The sequence below is a fragment of the Dipodomys merriami genome, unplaced genomic scaffold, assembly GCF_024711535.1.
Source record: "Dipodomys merriami isolate MVZ:Mamm:240054 unplaced genomic scaffold, mDipMer1.0.p SCAF_2, whole genome shotgun sequence".
Taxonomy (NCBI): Eukaryota; Metazoa; Chordata; class Mammalia; order Rodentia; family Heteromyidae; genus Dipodomys; species Dipodomys merriami.
Window position 1 is genome coordinate 73,248,915 of NW_027203381.1, and position 19,696 is coordinate 73,268,610.

General features: G+C 38.8%; 2 protein-coding genes across 10 annotated transcripts in view; both read left to right on the top strand.

Moving 5' to 3' along the window:
- Positions 1-1,895, top strand: part of Iqcb1 (IQ motif containing B1) — a 46,898-nt gene extending 45,003 nt beyond the window's left edge. For all 4 annotated transcript variants that reach the window (XM_070030105.1, XM_070030106.1, XM_070030107.1 and 1 more), the window contains one exon: positions 1,007-1,895. In XM_070030105.1, coding sequence (XP_069886206.1) covers positions 1,007-1,236 — 230 coding nt within the window. In that variant the 3' untranslated portion in view covers positions 1,237-1,895. The remainder of the gene's footprint in view (positions 1-1,006) is intronic.
- Positions 1,896-5,881: 3,986 nt separating this feature from the next.
- Golgb1 (golgin B1) overlaps positions 5,882-19,696 on the top strand; it is a 58,958-nt gene continuing 45,143 nt past the window's right edge. For 3 of the 6 annotated variants that reach the window (XM_070030109.1, XM_070030110.1, XM_070030114.1), the window contains exons 1-5: positions 5,882-5,998; positions 15,626-15,720; positions 16,467-16,619; positions 16,821-16,973; positions 18,268-18,396. In XM_070030109.1, the coding sequence (XP_069886210.1) occupies positions 15,628-15,720; positions 16,467-16,619; positions 16,821-16,973; positions 18,268-18,396 (528 nt within the window). In that variant the 5' untranslated portion in view covers positions 5,882-5,998; positions 15,626-15,627. Of the gene's footprint in view, positions 5,999-15,625; positions 15,721-16,097; positions 16,172-16,466; positions 16,620-16,820; positions 16,974-18,267; positions 18,397-19,696 lie in introns of those variants that run through there. The other 3 variants (XM_070030113.1, XM_070030112.1, XM_070030111.1) reach the window with 3 other exon arrangements.

Consider the following 19,696-nt stretch of genomic DNA (forward strand, 5'->3'; position numbering starts at 1 on the left):
AGGATGCTGAGTCCTACTAATCAGATTCTGTTATATACTTCCCAAAGGATTTTCTGAGGGAAGATTGTTTGGTTTGAATTTTGGTTTTGATGGTACTAGAATTGAATTCAGAACCCCACACTTGCTATGCTACTGCACTACCACATCAGTCAGACTTCCAGCTACTTTTTGCATTGTTTATTTTCAAGGGAGCATTTCATGACTTGAGTTACAGTCCTTCTACTTGTGCTTTTATGCATCACTAAGGATAACAGGTGCATGCCACTGTACCCACCTACTGGTTGACATGAAATCTCCCACTTCAATCTGCTAATCTCTACTCCCAAGTAGCTAGGATTACAGTCTTGAGCTATGAGCCCATAGCTGGGTTTTATCATACTTTAGAAATAATTGATGATAAGCCAAGTGTAGTGGCTCACATCTATAATCCTAACTACCTGTGAAGATGAGATTGAAAGATCTCATGGTTCAATGCCAGCCCAAGCAAATAGTTCTTGAGACCCTGTCTCTAAAAAGCTGGTTATAGTGGTGTGCCTGTTAAGTCATTATCCAGGAAATATAAATAGGAGGCTCATTGTCTAGGCCAGCTAAGACATAAATCCAAGACCCTAATTCAAAAAATAACAAAAGCAAAAAGGGCTGAGGATGTGGCTCAAGTGAAAAAGTACCTATCTAGCAAGCCCCAGAACTACCTCCTCCAAAGTACATGATAGTACAGTACTATTCACTAATAATTTTATAATTTTATATGTAACCACCTATTAAAAAACCATCTATCACTCACTTGTTTTAAACATAAAAGTTTCCAGGGGTTTAAGGGTATTGCTGCCAGTCGCAACTGCAACTTTTGAAGAGTCACTTACCATCCACTTGGCCATGGTAACAGACAGGCAGTGGGAATCTTGTCCCTGTCTGCTGTGGCAAAATTCCTATTATGTAGTTTCTCAGTTGCTACTTGTTTGGCACAGGATGCCTCCATTCACCATTTATTTTCTGTTTATTACAGAGGCACCAAATCTGAAGGAGGCAGAAGGGAAAGAACCTGAGCACTTCCTAAGCAGGTCTGGCCCAGTAGCAGCAAAGGCAAAGCAGGCCCATTTCAACACACTGAAGCATATACAAGCACCCTGGTGGAAGAAGCTTGGGGAAGAACTAGATAATGAGATTGATATTCAACAAGATGAGCTTAGTATAGAATTAGGAGTTTTATTCACTGGTGGGACCAAACCCCCTTAAAACTTATCATGAAAACTGACATAAATCCTGTATTTCAGGACATTATGTTGATACTACCTCTGGCCTGCTGGTAGATGAGGGCTATCCTAACTCATTTTTGCCAAAGGATTCTCCCCAAACAAAAGTTGTAGGCACAAAGAAAGGAGTTATCTACCTCTCTGTTTTCTTGTTTATTCCATACCCCTGTTTCTAGACTCATAAATAGAGGTGTATGGCTTTTACTGTTGGACTAAATTCAGCATAGAATTCTATTGTGTGAAATGTGAAATTTCTTTCATTTCTGTTTTCCAGCTAAAGGTTTTTTTCTAAATAAATATTTTCAACAGTTCTGAAAAACTTGTCAGGATTATTTCAGCTTTTCACATTTGTTATTAAGAATTACTGATGGTTGTTACTGTTGTTTGTTGGAGATTGATTTTTGTCCTTGAAGGGGAGTACTATTCAATAGGATTTGATACCAGAAAAATTTCTCCAGATAAGACTATCTTCTTAACTGTAAGAACTATATAACCTTTTGCTTCCTTTTTGGTCTCTTTTGGGAATCTCAGAGATAAATACACTTAATGTTAGTTATGATCATAGATACCTATATGATTTGGCTGTAATAATTCCTGGTTTCCTTATTTACCCTTAATTGTATTTTAATAGCAGAATTCACCTCAATTTGTTTTTGTAACAATATGGAATTTAAGTTAAAACAAGTAAAAAATATAACTACCATAAAGAACCTAGAGAGTTCTCTTTGTATAAGTGAGTGGAAATACCAGTATTTCTTGATGGGAATACTCAGTCTTATAATGCTATCCATTCTCTCAAAGCTAATTTTAGTAAAATTTCATTCAAAACTCTAATTTTCATTTATAATGAAAAAGAATAAGCAGGTAAGTTTTCTGGTTTTACTTAGAATATAGAAAAATATAAAAATGTTGCCTCAATCTTGAAACAATACCAGAAATATACATTTTTTGAACCTATCAGATAGCTAAGTCCTCTATCTAGCCACATAAACTGAGATGAGAACTCAGTCTGTACAAAATAAATTATTTCATCTTTATTAGAGTTCAAGAGAAAGAGTGACTAGGTAAGAAGAAACCAACTAAAATAGTTTTTTTTTAATTTTTAAAGGCCAAATGTGGGTAGCATGACCACTCAGAATATCTAAATATATGCTCACAAAGAAAGTTGGGAGCAGGACCTGAAGCAATCCCCCAATCCCCTTTGTGGGCATACCAGGCAAAAGTGATAGTATACCTCAGAGTGCCATTCCCAAAGCCCACTTGCTTCACTAAGCTTTAATGTTGAAAACCCTAAACTGCTAAAAAAAATTTTCTCACCCCTAAGGCAATTGCAGAATTCCACTGGATGTAAGAAAGGAATGGAGACGGAGAGAAACACTACCCCTGGACAAAGTCAGATGCATTGTTACTCAGAGGGATATAAATTTAACACATACTTTGTCATTGAATGATTTATGGGAACTTCTGAATATAACTCACTAGTTTCTCCCTCTCCTCTTTCTTCACTGCCTCCTATCTGCTTTTCTCCATCTTTCTGCCAGCAGGATGTAAACAAAGATGCAGAATTATTTTTTTTTAATTTTTTGTGAACATACTATACAGAGGGGTTACAATTACATGGGCAAGATAATGAGTACATTTCTTATCAAGAATTGCAGCCTCCTCCTTTGTTTACCCTTCACATACCTTCCCCCCACCACCACCCAATTCTCCCCCCCCCCACCAACCCCCTCCCCACCCCCACCAAAGTTGTAAAGTTCGTTTTCGACATGACAACTTGTACTTCTCATTGTTGCAACGGGTCCACCTGTTTCCTTATTTAAACGACTTGTTTTTCCCCATCTCCTCCACAAATTATACCGACATCAAATATAGTGAAAGCAGGGGTTATACTGTGGGGGAGGGACATACAAAGCAACCAAGAAATAATCTTATAAATGCGTTAGAAACAAATGCATGAAAGAAAAAAACATTTCAATACCTATCTAAGGGTTCATTTTCCTAACATCACATTATCTGACCTTTTCTGCTTGACTCATACATATACTAGATATTGCAAATAAGGGAAACCATGGGACCTATGTTTCTTTGGGCTTGGCTTACTTCACTTAATATAATTTTTTCCAAGCCTTTCCATTTCCTAACAAATGGGGCAATGTCATTCTTTCTGATGGAGGCATAGAATTCCATTGTGTATATATACCACATTTTCCTGATCCATTCATCTACTGAGGGGCATCTGGGTTGGTTCCATATCTTAGCTATGGTAAATAATGCTGCAATAAACATAGTTGTGCTGGTAGCTTTAGTGTGGTCTTGTTTGTAAACATTTGGGTAAATGCCCAAAAGTGGGATTGCTGGGTCATAGGGGAGCTCTATGTGAAGTCTTTTGAGGAACCTCCATACTGCTTTACAAAGTGGTTGAACAAGTTTACATTCCCACCAACAATGAAGTAAGGTTTCCTTTTGTCCACATCCCCTCCAGCATCTGTTGTTGTTTGAGTTCTTGATTTTTAGATGCAGAATTATTAAATGACATGTTTAGAAAAAAATCCAGTCTTGCTAATTTCAGTGTGGAGTATCAACAGCAGCCCTAGTATTTCTGCAGGCTTTTACAAAGTCTGTAATCCCAGCATGCAGAAGCAGAAGGATTGTGAATTCCAGGACTGGGCTACCTGACTGCCTCAGAAAAGAAAAAAAAAGTCAAATAACTCACAAAAATGGACTCTTATTTTCAATCAATGCCTTTGAAGAAGGCTCAACTTAGTACTTTAACCTCTCCATCCCTTCTTCGTCTTCCCCCATTTCCCTAGTGTTCACTGTAATTCTAACGAAATTCCTAGTGTGTTCACCCAAGGAAAGAGGGGAGTGCAGGCCCCCCACCAGGCAGGCAATTTTCTAATTTCTTCTTCCATAAGGAAGTATCATTACCATAAAACTGAAAGATCAATTCCACAGTTCAAAATGGAAACAGATAAGTATACAGAAAGGTAAAGTTTGTGTAAGATACTGTTCAATAGGACTCTCTGGTGATATCTTCTGGGAATATGAGTAAGTATGAGATTGGGACTTGAACAAGTTTGAATAAATGTAAGTAGAAGGGCAAGCTAAAGACACACTGGATTTCAAAGAGTCCTGAAGATTTAGTGAGCCTGGAAAGTGCAGTGATCATGACACTGATCCACTAGGTGACACTGATGTGTCCTGATGTCTCCTGCAGCATTCTACATAACAAAAGTTAATAGTGGAAAAGACCGGTTGTTGACTTGATCCAGGCTAGGGGTTTACTAGGGTTTGAAAACATCATGTGCTAACAAAAATCCTGCAGCTCTGGCATTACACAGCTACTTGAAATCCTGCCTCTTTAAATCCTTTCAATTTCTGCCCCTCACCATCTGACCTTGTGTAAATTACTTAAGCTCCCGAAGTTTATTGTACCACATGTAAAATAAGGATAATCCTACATACTTTATTGTATCAACAGACAACAAGCACCCTCCTGTCTTAATATCTGTATGTTTTGGAGATATAGCTGAGATCAAGAGACAAAAATTCCTGTTTCTCTGGGATTGATAATCTAGTGAAGAGAAAAAATAAGATAAATAGAATGTTAAGATAGTAAAATGCTTAGGGGAAGGAAAGAGCAAAGAAAATTATAAGACAGAAAGAAGCCTACAGTTTTAGCTGGGTAGTCAGAAAAGACTTTACTGAACTGATATTTAAACCTCAAGAGATTACATAATCAATAGGGTAAGGATTCATATTTAATGAGGTGACTGAGGACTTAGTACACAGTCAGATCCAATAACTTAAAAAATTACTGCTATTAAGAAAATGCCTGAAATGACAGATACTGGGAGTTGGCTGTTTTGCTGTTCTTTCCTTTTCCTTGGAAGCTCAACAGGCATACACGACTTCATGGTCTGGCTGAAATTCATTAACTCACATCACACAAACGTCCTCCTCTGCTCAAGTCCCTCACACACCCATGTCCTCCGAGACCGCACCAGAACCTCTTTCACACTGACACCAGGTGCTAGTCCGCATCCAGACTCGGGGTTGCCGTTCGTCTTTGGGCAAGACACTTGTCCGGCTCTGGTTTTTCATCTCAAAATGAAACGAGCGTACCGGGTGACCAACTTTTTGGCAAAATGCAATGGTCTTACCCGATGACTAACTCTTGGACTCCATCACAACTCTACGGGCGAGAGCTCATGCAGCCCCGCTCCCTTCTCACAGTTCATCCAGCCGTCCCCACGCCACCAGTGCCCTCGGTCCAAAGTCCCCACAGTCACAGAAAATTCAAGGGGAGCAATTTGGGACAACCGGAACTTTCCCCTTCACACAGCAAACACCTGACCCGTCGCGGAACGCCCACCCTCCCCTCGTTTCCGGTTTTAAACATGCTCTTCCGGGTCACTTGCTCGCGCGTGTGATCCCGCCCTTCGTCTATCTCTTGGAGCCCTTTGGCTGTCTCAGCAAGGAACCGAGTGAGTCGGAGGTTCTGATTGGTTACTGTCATTAGTTACAAACAAGGCGTGCCTGGTCTCCGTGGTAACTCCCTGCCGATACCGTTGATTGGTTGATGTCATAATCCCACCTTCCGTCCAGACCGCGAGGGGTTGAGTCCCTGGCGGGGCGCGGCGCGGTGCGGCGGTGGTAGTTGTAGCGCTTGGGATTCCCGAGCTGACGTGGCTTAGATTGGGAAGGGGGCCGCTGGAGCCTCCGGCGGAAGCCGCTTCCAGGTGAGTGGAGGACGCTCCCCGACTTCCCTTCCGTGAGGGCAATAACGGCCACGCCGCCTCCGGGCCGGCGGGGATCGCCGAAGCCGCCGCACTCGAGCTGCCCTCCCCGCCCCTCCCGGATCCGGTCCGGGTCCGGCTTCTCCCGCCTCCCTTCCCCCTCCAGCCTCGGCCTCCTCACGCTTGTTTTTCCCGGCCGGATTGCCTCTCGGTCTCCCAGTTCGGCCTCCGGAGCACGTAGGCGCTGTCTGCCTCTGCCCCGGGGCCGTTTCTTCTCCCTCCGAGCGACGGCAAAAGGTTTCCTGGTCAGTCAGCCCTTCTCGTGAGCGGTCGACCTGCTAGAGCCGTCCTTGGTTCACAGACGAGGACGCGGGAGAGAACCTGTGCTCGCGCCCTAAACAAACTTAGTGTCCCAAAGGGTTGGCGAGACCCAAACAAATCGAAGGTCCCGAGAGCGGAGATGGAAGGCACACTGGAGAGGTTAATTGATGCGGAGGGCTGGCGATTGATCCTAGTAAATGTTAAGTTACTGGAAAAGGAGGAACGTCTCCTTGCCCTCCCCCCGACACACACACACACCACACACACAACCACGCAAAAAATCCCCGGAATCAGAGGTGGACATGCAGTTAGGGACTCTTAAATTGATTTCGGGAGGAAAAAGAACTTGCTCTGGTCGTGTGGCGTTATCTTTACTGTGCATAACGTCCTTGTGAGCAAGCGGGTAAGGCCCCTGACCAATAAGGACTACATTTGTAGGACTTATTTAAAGAGCTCCAGTTGTTCTGTGGGGTCAGGACAATTTTAAGAATCCGAGCGAGGTTATTTAAAATGATGGATAAGTCCTTGGACAAAATTTTGGAATAGTTGGAAGCTCTCCAGGCATGTGAGGGACCTGTTTCTAGTTGAGTAGACGATGGCAGTAACGAGTGAGTGCTTTGCAGAAGCATGTTTTATTAATAAGGCGTGGATGGTTAGTGTGACTATGATGTATTGTTTTAAAAAAAAAAACAAAACGAGAGGATTTGGAATCAATACAGGAAAAAGGTAGTTTGGAAGAGGACTCAATTGCAAAGCCTGGGGATGTAACACTGTGCTAGAGCCTTGTCTCCATCGTCAACACCACCAGGAAAGAAAAAAAAAACAAAAACAAAAAGACATGGTACATTAACTGCTTCAAGACTTTTACTTCCTCCTCCCTTACCCATGGAATGACTGACCATTTATGACTGACCATTTATAAAATTCCTCTTCACTAAATTTGTTTGACTATACCCAGCTTGCTTCAAATAGTTTGAATTGTGTATCTGCATCTCAGTAAATATATTACATATAAAACAAATACAACTTTTTAATTAAATTATCTTGCCCATAGGACAGGACATTTCCAACTCCAGATCATATAAGCCAGGCCTTGGTGGCTCACACCTGTAATTCTTAACTACTCAGAACGTTGAGATTGGAGGATCACGGTTCAAAGCCAGCCAGGGCAGGAAACTCTTTGAGATTCTTATCTACAATTAATCACCAGAAACTGGAAGTGGTTCTGTGGGTCAAAGTGGTGGAGTGCTAGCCTTGTGTGAAGGAGCTCAGGGACAGTGCCCAGGCCCTGAGGTCAAGCTCCATGACCGACAAAAAAAAAAAAAAAAAAATCACATAAAAGTGCCACCCTGTTTTCTTCAAAAAGGTTCAAATCTCTAAGAATTTTCCATGGGGACTGGGGAAGGATGGAACCTCTGCTCTGTGATGCCACCTCTTACAAACAACAATCAGATAATTATGATGGGGGGAGGGGTGGAACCTCCATTCTTCTGTGATGCCAGCTCTTATGAAAAACAACCAGGTTATTATTAGAAAACATTTTTTACCTTTATTTTGTTTATTTGCTGGTACTGGGGTTTGAATTCAGGGCCTTCTGGATAAGCTTGCTTGTTTGGCCTGCACCTCCAGCATATGTATAATTTGGAGATGGAGTCTCATGGACTTTTCTGCATGAGTTAGTTTAGAACCATGATCCTCCAGAGCTCAGCCTCCTGAGTAGCTAGGATTGTAGCCATGAGACACCTACGCCCAGCCTCTGCTTGACTTGATTAAGGGATGTTGATATTACCTTTGATTATAAAATAGTCTTCTCTCAGGAATAAATTATCTGGGACACATTTGACCACAGATCATTGTGTACCAGTCTATTAAGAATAGTGTGCTTTGCAGGGCCAGTGGCAGGGGGCCCAGGGGAGGGGGGGTGGAGGTTAGTATATTGGAGGTAGGAGGCTTTTAGGGACTTTTCTGCTTGGGTTGGCTTTGAACCACAGTCCTCAGATCTCTCAGCTTCCTGAGATTACAGGCATGAGCCACCAACATCCACCTTGTATGTGCTTTTTGAGAACAGAAAGTTCAATATCAAAGGATAGAATGTAGAAAGAAAATTCTCCTGACTTTCTCAGTTATCCATTTCCCAGAAGTAAGCATTATTGTAATATATACTTCTTTTATGTGAATAATATGTTGCTATTGTGTATTTTTCAGCACTTATTATACACAGGTTGAATTCCTAATCTGAAACTTTCAACATAGTGTCTAATGAGTACCACTGCTGCATTTTCTAATAGTAAAATTATGTCAATATTGAATTGTTTTTCTAGTTATAGTAGCTAGAAAACTAGCTTTTCATTGGCTCCTTGACCTGGTTGAGAATCATTTGAAAATTAAAAAGTTAAGGGAAACTATGGAGATATAAGTAAATGTGCATAAATGAGTTGCAGAACGACCTAATAGAAATTTTATCATCTCGTGTATTGTATATGGGAATGTCATTTAAATTCCAAAGCAAATAGCCCACATATATACAGAGGATGTAATCTGACTTCAGCTGTTTTGCTTCTTTTCTGTGCAAATTTTGATGCATTTTCTATGGCTTAGAAATATGTCATATTCCTTTATTTCTATACCTCCTACCATAATATTACATACCAGATTAGTATTTTAAATACTAATGGTTGATAAATAGAAAAGGCCTTAATAAAATAGATTAAAAAATTAATTCTCAGAGCCACTTCACTTAAACAATGTTGAGGTCTTGTTGGCAGCGTTTGTGGAAGGAAGGAGCAACATGGAATTTGAGATAATTGTTTTATAGAGGTTTGGCCTTGCTGTAAAACTCTTCATTTACTTCGCTTTTCACAATTCTGATGCTTTTTCTTGTGTGAATTTATTGCTGTAAGCATAAACATCTTTGTATTTACTGAATTTTATTTGTACATTTGTCCAGTAATGCTCGTAATAGATGGTGGGATACCTATCTTTGCTTTTTTTAAACATGGCTACTTGATTCTCATCCCCTCAAATTCCCAGCCTTTGAGCTACTTAAGCACTTAGTTGTCTGTAAGGTGCCTTTCTGTTTACATTTCCTTAATGTCAGTAGCTGTAGAAATTACTCTCAAATCAGAATTATGTTGTGGTCTTTAGAATGATCTAGTTTTTAAAATGATTCTTCACTTTAAAGTGAGAAAACTGGCAAATGTCAAAATGTCTTACCTGGTAGAATAAAGCTCCTTGTTGAGACAGTACAACAAACAAAGTTACCAAGCTCTTGGTTTGGTGTCTTCCATTATATTTTTTTCATTCCATTGACCTCTCAGATATTTTAATCTATAGTGAAGACTCGTTTTATCTTGCCTGATGCCTCGTACTCTCCAGGGTTTCATTTAAATGCTGGTCTTTTTTCCTTAATATAGATCCATATATAATTAATTAGTTATGTGAAAAATGTAATCTACTTTCCACTTAAAGAGGGTTTTATGGTTTTTTTATTGCTTATTTTTGGATGAGGGTCCTTGAAATGTTTGTTTCTTTCAGAGACTACTAATAGTAAGCTTACATATATCAAGATAAGAATGAAATAAATATATGATTAAATAAAGTTAATAAATAAATAGTTGTTGCCATTATTATTACTATATGCCCCTGTATGTCTTCTTAATGTATATAGATTTTTAGTAGGATGCTGATATGGACAAACTGTTCTAGGGAAAATGACTTTTGTTAATTATATGGAGGGAGAAGGGAGAAATTATTGTTGAAAAATAATCAGGATTTTAATTATATATAACTAAATGTTGATGCAAAAGGAAAAAATATTTTCACAAATTAAATGACGTTTTATCATAAATACTATGATGATATGCAAAGGTTTGATCTAAGGCAATACCACCTTGGGTTAGGTGGTTGTATGCACACATACTTACAAACATGGTATTTTTACATTTCTCTGAAGAGCTTATGGCTTAAAAATAGTTCAGAAATTCTGAAATATGAGTAGTTTTCTGATTAGATCTAAAAATAGAGGTGGTAGCATGGGGTCTCAAGCTACTAAGTAAAGAAAGTTTGAGTACAAATGTCAGGTTTGCTACAAAGGTGAAGCATTGGTTATGGAATCTGAAGTAAACGTTATAGGTGACCAACAAGTTAGGGGTATATTTGGTCTGGGCATGTGACAAAGCCTGGGGTAATGTCTAGAATGAATGTGCTAATTGTGAATGTGCTAATTACTCTGAGTTGATAACTACCTAGTTAATCACCTCCATACATAAATCAAAACATGCCTCATAAATTGTACAAATATCATGTCAATAAAACTTTAAAAAATTATGACCATCCTAAATATAATTGCTTAACAACTCTGCTAATTAAAAAAAAAAAAAAAAAACACCTCATTGTAACACACACTATGAGCCCCGTGCTGACGGCTCATGTCTATAATCATAGCTACATAGGAGGTTGAGATCCGAGAATCACTGCCATTCCAGGCAGACAAATTTACATAACTCTTATCCCCAGTTAACTTACAGAAAGCTGGAGGTAGAGATGTGGCTCTAGTGGCATGAGCAAAACAGCCAAGGAAGGAAGTGAGACCCTGAGTTCAAGCTCCAGTACTGGCACCAAAAACAAGGGGGAACACACTATAAAATACATATAGCTTAATAAGTTATTATAAAGTTGAACATTCTTGTAGTTATAACCTAGTTGTAAGGTGAAGAAATACAGCTTTGTCATCCCAGAAACGCTTCCATATGCTCCATCCCACTTATTGCCCCATCCATCTATCCAAAGTCACTTTGTTTTAGTTTCTTTTAGTAGTTTTTAATCCAAATGTGAACCTTGCCTTTTTAAAACCTCAGTCTTTTTCTGGCAATTTTCTCTTGAAGAAGTTAGGCCTTTTCAACTGTGGAGTCTGCCACAGTCTGGGAGTTACACATTCCCTGGACAACGCTGCATGTTCTTCTATCCTCTGGTTTACCCGCAGGTTGGTAGCTGGATGGGGGGCTACTATTGGCAAGACTGTAGGTAGTGATATGTTCTTTCATCAGGAAGTTTATAATGTCCAACTTGTGCTTTTTATCAGTTATCAGTTGTCTAGATCCTTGAGTTCATTAGAGTTTGCAAAATGTCCGAATAGGTGGTTTTATTAGTTGGAATAATTTTGTATGAAGATAACTTTCCTTATTTACTACTTCCAGAATGATACATTTCAAAATTTAAAAGGCCAAGCTAATCAAGCCTGGGTGGTTCACACCTGTAATCTTAGCTACTCAGGAAGTTGATATCAGATATCAGAGGCTAGGTGTGTGCCTGTCATTTCAGTAATGATAGAAAACATAAAATATGAAGTTCATGGCCCAAACGAGGGACTGCAGAAAAAAAAAAATGTGAGAACCTATCTCCAAGTAATTTGTGCAAAAAAAGGGCTGGAGTCAAGGCTCCATGATTGAGTGCCGCGAACCAAATGTGAAGCCCAGAATTCAACACTAGTATCACCCCACAGAAAAAGAAAATTGATTCAGATGGCAACTACTTTTTTTTTTATAATAAACTTATGTTTTGAAGTTAGTATGTAGGTTTCAGTTGTTGAAATTCTTATAAACACAACCTTGGGGACTTGTTCAATTTGGTTCCTGTATACTTTTTTTTTTTTTTTTTTTTTCAGTCAGTCTTGGGGCCTGAACTCAGGAACTGGACTCTGTCCCTGAGCCTTGCTAGGCTCCAGGCTAGTGCTCTACCACACGAGCCACAGCAGCACTTCTGGCTTTTTCTGAGTAGTTTGTTGGAGATAAGAGTCTCATGAACTTTGGTCTGGCTTCAAATTGTGATCCTCAGATCTCAGTCTCCTGAGTTGCTAGGATTAGAGGTATGAGCCACCAACTCTGACTTCAAGGATACTTTTGGCATGACTTCAGTATTCTTTGGTGGCTTCCTTGCTAACAAAATGTTAGCACAACAAAATGTTTCAGGCTCATTTTGGACATTTCCTCCTTTAGAAGTAGAATTAGCCATTTCTGTAATAAGCCTTCCTGTTGAACTTTTTTTTTTAATAATAGGAAATGGTACTTCAAGACCCTGTTTGTCATTGTTAGTAAGCCTTTTTGTTGGACAGAGATAGTGAAATATATATAAAAGTATAATCAAGTATCTTGCAAGCTCATATTGATATTTTCAGTTCAAATTTAAGATCAATTTGAATTTTAAGGTTCTTAATTTCTTCAGTATTACATTTGTATCTTTTCCACAGAGAAAGAAAATAGGATAACATTATTCATTTGCTTTTATTCATATATAATTAAGAATAACAGTGCTGATGCCACCATCCCTTTTATTAGCATATATTAGTAATGCAGTAAGGAGTTCATTGTGACATTTGCACACTTGCACAATGTATTACCATCAACCTCATCATCTCTATAACTTTCTCACATCATACTCCCCTTCTTAAAACAACTTGAGCAGGTTTTATTGTTCTATTGTCAAACATATATATATTCAGACATTTATCTTCGATTCATCTCTTTGTTAGCTCTCCCCTCTCCCAACTCATGCCTTGTTTACTGTCATTCAGTTTTTTTTTCTTTTTAGTATTAATTGCACCGAGCGATTTCACTGGTATTTCAGATGTGCATATATAATGTTTGCTCAGAATAACTCTCTTCTACTATCACTGTTAATTATTAAAAGCAGTTTAAAAGCCTTTCATTTTGCATATGCTACTTATATTTTCCCAGCTTTTCATAGTTTTCCTTTTTTTTTTCTCCAGACTATATGATCTTTATGTACTTTGCTTTCTCCTTCCCAGCTTAGTTCCACTACTATTTACTGTTCATTTACCAGTCCTGGTAATAATGTTTCTCATTTTGGTTGTTTCAAGTCTCAGAATATACTTAAGGAAAAATGTGCTATGAATGTTTTTTTCCTTGTTTATAACATTTTTGTCTATTTATATCTACACTTAGTTTTTGCTAGAAATAAAATTTGAAGCACACTTTGAAATCTTTAAAACCTGTGATCTCTTTTCTGACAAAAATGTTGCTGTTGTTGATAACCCAGTTTTCATTACCTTACTAGACGTATGATCTTTTTTTTTTTTTTTTTGGTCCAGTTGTCGGGCCTGAACTCTTGGCCTGGGTGCTGTCCCTCAGCTCTTCAGCTCAAGGCTAGCACTCTACCACTTGAGCCACAGCACCACTTCCAGCTTTTTACTTATGTGGTGCTGAGGAATTGAACCCAGGGCCATAGGTTAGGCATGTAAGGCAAGCACTCTACCACTGAGCCAACTTCCCAGCCCGATATATGATCTTTTATCCTAAATCCTAAAGGATTCTTTAAATCTAGGAGTTTTACTTAAGCTCTCTTGTTTGTCACTCGATCGAAATATTCTCAGGTATAATAAGCAGGCAAGCATTGAGATGATTAAACTCCAGATTGTTCATATTCCACTGATTTCTTTTTGCGGGGAGGGGGGGCAGGGGGAGTCCGGTCGTGGGGCTTGATCTCTGGGCCTGGGAGCTGTCCCTCAGCTCTTCAGCTCAATGCTAGCGCTCTACCACTTGAGCCACAGCGCCACTTCCAGCTTTTTTTTCTTTTTGCTTATGTGGTGCTGAGGAATCGAACCCAGGGCCTCAGGCATACAAGGCAAGCACTCTACCACTGAGCCACCTTCATAGCCCCTGATTTCTTTATTGATGTTTCTTTTTTCCACTCCAGACTCTAATCCAGGATATCACATTACATTTACCTCACTTTTCTTTTTCTTTCTTTAAACACACACACACACACACACACCCTTTTGATATATTGACACACACACACACACACACACACACACACACACACACACACACACACACACACACACACACACACACACACACACACACACACACACACACACACACACACACACACACACACACACACACACACACACACACACACACACACACACACACACACACACACACACACACACACACACACACACACACACACACACACACACACACACACACCCTTTTGATATATTGTCTAGGTCCCCCTAGTGGTAACATTGTCTAGGTCCCCCTAGTGGTAACATGTTTTAAAAAGGTTTATATAACAGTGGCAAACAAAGTAGTGACATGGATGCATTTCCATATATATTCAGAATTGCTACTTTTTCTTGAATTTTGGTAGCATATATGTTTAAGAATTGATCCATTTTATCTACTCCAGTGAATTACAAACAGGGTTATTTGTGGAATTTCACTATTTTCTGAATGGTTGTTAGATCAGTAGTGGTGAGACCTTCATCTTTAATTATGTCATTAATTTATGTCCTCTCTTTTTCTTGGCTAGACTGGCTAGACCTTTATCTGATCTCCATTATCTTTCCAGAGAGCCACATTTTGACTTCCTGATTTTATCTTTTCTCAATTTCACTGATTTCTTCTCTTCCTTCTTTCCTCTTTTTTTTCCTGTTTACATTGATTTTAGTTTGCTTTTTTTCTAATTTCTCATAGAAGCAAAAATACTAAAATTAGTCCTTTTCCCTCTTTATACATACATAGTTAATACCACACTTTTCTAGCAATTATATTTGACTTTCAGTGAAACCACATGGTTTGTCAGCAAAGCTTTCTGAAAGAATCAAAGAGACACATAAAAGGGACACATAAAAATAAATTTGTTGAATTGTGATTTATTTGAAAAACAGGAGAGACTGGCATAGTGGAAAAAAACTAAAAAAATTCATGTTTATAAATGAAGCTATGATGAAAGAAAGGCATTTAAAATAACTGATGAAAGAAAGACCATTAAAGATAACTTTTAAGTTGTACTTAATTCCCAGGTGCTGGTGGCTCATGCCTGTAATTGTAGCTACTCAGGAGGCTAAGATCTGAGGAATCATGGTTCAAAACCAGCCCGGGCAGGAAAGTCCATGAGATCTTACTTTAACAACCAGAAAATTGAAAGTGGAGCTGTGGCTCATGTGAAAGATGCTAGCCTTAAGCAAAAGAGCTCAGGGACAGCATCCAAGCCCTATGACCAACAAAAACGCAAACAAAAAAAATAGGATATACTTAATTATGTACTTATATTTAATTCTTGTGTTTTATTTTTAAGATATTAGCAATAGTGATTAGAAATTGTGTATTGCCACTAAAGAACAGTGGACATACTCAAATAACACCGTCAGGCTGCCCAAGGTCATGTGCATGGTACTCGTCACTTGCACAATTTTCTTATGGATGATGTAGTTTACCAATGTAGGAACAACTTGTGTTCATTTCGCTGATTCTTATATTTTCTTCTCTTTTTCTATAGAAATGCTGAGCCGATTATCAGGATTAGCAAATATTGTTTTACATGAATTAGCAGGAGATAATACAGATCAGAATATGACTGCTCCTTTAGCTCCTGTGAGTAGTTTTGTTCTGATTTAAACTCAACAAGATATATATCTGTGTTCTTTAGAGAAAAAGATTTTAAGGTAGAGGAATACCAGCAGAATCTGTACAGAGTGGAGGTAAAGATTAAGACAAATGTTAAGATGTCATAAATGATTTTAAGACCTACAGAAATGGGACCTAAGTCCTGAATGAGATTTGAAATATCTTTCTCACTTTTCTCGATGGACTTGTTTTGTATCAGATGGTTTTAAGTCCTCCTCCTTTTCCTAGGGTATACGTCCCTGTTCCAAAGGAAAAGTTTAATTGGAAGAAGGGAGAGTTTGAGGATCATTTAGGATAAGAATATCTATTTGCTCTTGTAAATTCATTTACCACTTTTCTTACAGCCTGTATTTTCTGAGGGTCATAAAAGGAATCAAAAGAAGTCTGTTTCCTGAAAGTCAAGCAGTTATGCCTAAAAGTTAAGAGAGTTTTATTTCACTCCCTTACATTTTGGATTCTTCCAACTAAGAGTCTATCTTTGCTTCCTTTTATTTTCTCCTTGGCAAAATTGGGATAATAATACCTTAAATGAGATCAAATATTCAGTATATAATAATTGTGGCTATGATAACTCTTGGTGGCTGAGTTAAAGTCTTTTAATTTTCCAACTATGAATTGGGCAAAAAATAAGATGTAGTTGTTGGAATGAAGAATTCTATCTGAAGTTAATACCTTTTTCCTCATGCCTTTACAATTCTCTGTCTAAATACTAGGAACTATCCCAGGAATCAGACATGGAATTTAATAATAGAACACAAGAGGATGTTCTGGAGCATCTGGCTTACACAGAGCAGTTGGTGGTGGAACTAAAAGATACTATTAGACAAAAGGATATTGAACTACAGCAAAAGGATGAACTTCTCCAGGTATTATCCCTCTTCCCCATTTTTCGCAGAGTATTTGGTAAAGACATACACCATTTACTTAGATTTTTTATATAGTAGAGGACCTGATTTTATTTCCTTAATACTGTAATAGGCTTGCAGAAAATAACTGTAGTTATATGCTAATGAATCAAAATAGTGAATTAAGCATTTATTTATCATCAGTATTGTTCTCTTGCACAGGAAGAAAGGAAAGCTGCTGACAACAAAATTAAAAAAATAAAACTTCACGCAAAGGCCAAATTAACTTCTTTGAATAAACACATAGAAGAAATGAAATCACAAGGAGCAACTGCTCTGTCTGTAGAGCCTCAGTCAGAGGACTCATTCTCCAAGGTAGGAATACTAGATATTAGAGTTATTGCTGAATCATAAAAGGGCTCCCAGCCTGGGCACTGGTGGCTCACACCTGTAATCCTTGCTACTCAAGAGGCTGAGATCTGAGGATCATGGTTCAAAGCCAGCCAAGGCAGGAAAAGTCCATGAGACTCTTATCTCCTATAAACCACTCAGAAAACCGGAAGTGACACTGTGGCCCAAGTGGTAGAGTGCTAGCCTTGAGCTGAAGAGCTGAGGGACAGTGCCCAGGCCCAGAGTCCAAGCCCTGCAATCAACAAAAAAAAGGGATGGGGGCTCCAACTAATCACATACACTTTTGATGGTAAAAAAATACATTATCAAATGCTGTCCTTTTTTATGGAGCTTGTTTTTGCTGAACTTTAGTCTACAACACAGGAAGAATAAAAGATTATCTCTAAGGTTTCTTTATGCTCTGAACTTCTCTAATTGACTTAATACAGAATTCCTATGTCTTCTAGTGGTTATACTGGACTTTTTTTTTTGATGGATTATGTCCTGAATCATCCAGATTTCCATGAACTCCTGTAATGGAAGCTGTAATGGAAGCTTTCAAGGTTTATGAGTTCCATCACCAAAACAATGTCCACTTAGAAATACAAAGAAGACTACAGAATGCTGCCTTTTGAAAACTAGAGCACTGTTCTAGTACTCACTTTCATGATCTCACTTTTATGATTAAACTCCAGTATTCTTTCAAACTTCTTATGCTTTGTACTTCCAATAAGCAGAGCTAGGTTTACTTAGGGATTTAATGGAGAGAAACTCTTATTTCTAGGGAAGAGCTTTGGGGGAATATATAAACTATTGAAATATTTGGATTGTCCCACAATTAACATCAGCTGTAATTTTTTGAACTTTGATTTTTCAAGGCATCAAGACTGTAAGTAATCTAAAATTTGAGCCCTGCCTGTCACTGACTGCTTATGTTTCAGACTTAAGCTGTCAGAATGAGACATTTCTTCTAAGTATTGACTTCCTTCCATTATCTTCCTGCCTTTTGCCACTGTTCAGTGTTTTTACATAGCCATTTGCTGTATTAGCCAGAGTTCATATTTATTCTCTGGGGGAAGGTAGCTATTATAGGAGCTACTTAGTCATAATAAAACTGGGAAACTTAGAGATTCTGTACTTTTTAAAGTTTTTCTTCCAGTGGTTTACTAAAACTATAACTAAATAACTATAAAGGACAAATAGAGCTAAAAATTATATATACATATATATTAATTGTAATTCTTTTAAGGAAGAATCTATTGACTTATTGCTTTTGCAGTGTAATAAGAGTTCCACAGAAGAGGAGATGGAAATGGAAAAGATGAAACATGACCTCCAGGAGAAGGAGAAACTCATTAGCACTTTGCAAGCCCAACTCACCCAGGCACAGGCAGAACAAGTTGCACAGGTAGGGATGTGATTTACCACATCATCAGTAGATCATTGTATGACAAATAGTTTTTTGTAGATGTTCCCAAAGATGATCTATCTTCATATTTTTCTGTCCCCTTTTTGCCCTATCTACTCCCTGCTAATTCTAAGTTGAATTAGCATATTTGAATATGCATTGGGCCAGTGCTGGTAGTTCACTCCTGTAATCCTAGCTACTCAGGAGGATCTGAGATCTGAGGATCGTGGTACAGAGTCAGCCTGGGCAAGAAAGTCTGTGTGACTCTTATCTCCAATTAACCACCAGAGAAATGGAAGAGGTGCTGTGGTTTAAGTGGTAGAGTGCTAACCTTGAGCTGAAGAGCTGAGGGACAGCACCCAGGCCCAGAGCTCAAGCCCCATTACTGACAAAAAAAAGCAGAGCTGGGAAGGTGGCTCAGTGGTAGAGTGCTTGCCTTGCATGCATGAGGCCCTGGGTTTGATTCCTCAGCACCACATAAGCAAACAGAAAAAAGCCGGAAGTGGCGCTGTGGCTCAAGTGGTAGAGTGCTAGCCTTGTGCTGAAGAGCTGAGGGACAGCGCCCAGGCCCAGAGTTCAGGCCCCATGACCAGACCCCCCCCCCCCAAAAAAAAAGCATTAGTATTTGTCATTCTTGATAGGTATTTGTTGATATCGGTATGCTCTTTTTTTTCTTTTTTTTTTTAGTGGTCCTGTAGTTTGAACTCAGGGTCTCTTACTTCCTCAGCTTGCTTGCTCGGTTGGGTACTCCACCACCTGAGCCATACCTCCACCCCTACTTTTTTTCTGGTTATTTGAGATGCACTTTTCTGCATGGACTGTATTGGAGCAATGATTTTCCAGGTTTCAGCTTCCTGAGTAGTTAGAATGACAGATGTGAGCCACTAGTACCTGGCTTTTTTTATTTTTATTTTTGGCAGATTTGGATTTGAACTTGGGACCTTGCACTTGCTGGGCAGACACTCTTTCAATGTATGGTTTATTTTTTCAGAAGTTTCTTGAATTATATAAATGGTAGTATTTGATCTGATTTCAAGCTTTGTTTTTCATCTTTAGGGACATCTATCTGGTATTTGCATCCCAATCTTTGATAATCATCAATATTTATCATTTTCCTCAGTTGATTTTTAATCTTCATTAAATTGTTAAAGTTCTTTTCATTTTACTTTAAAGCATTCTGTTTTGTGTTACCTTTGTGTTTCCTATCTTCATATCTAGAATGCATTTTGTTTGTGTTAAGATCTTGTTATGTAGCCCATAGTAACCTATCATCGTCTGTCTCTGTCTTCTGGGCACCACC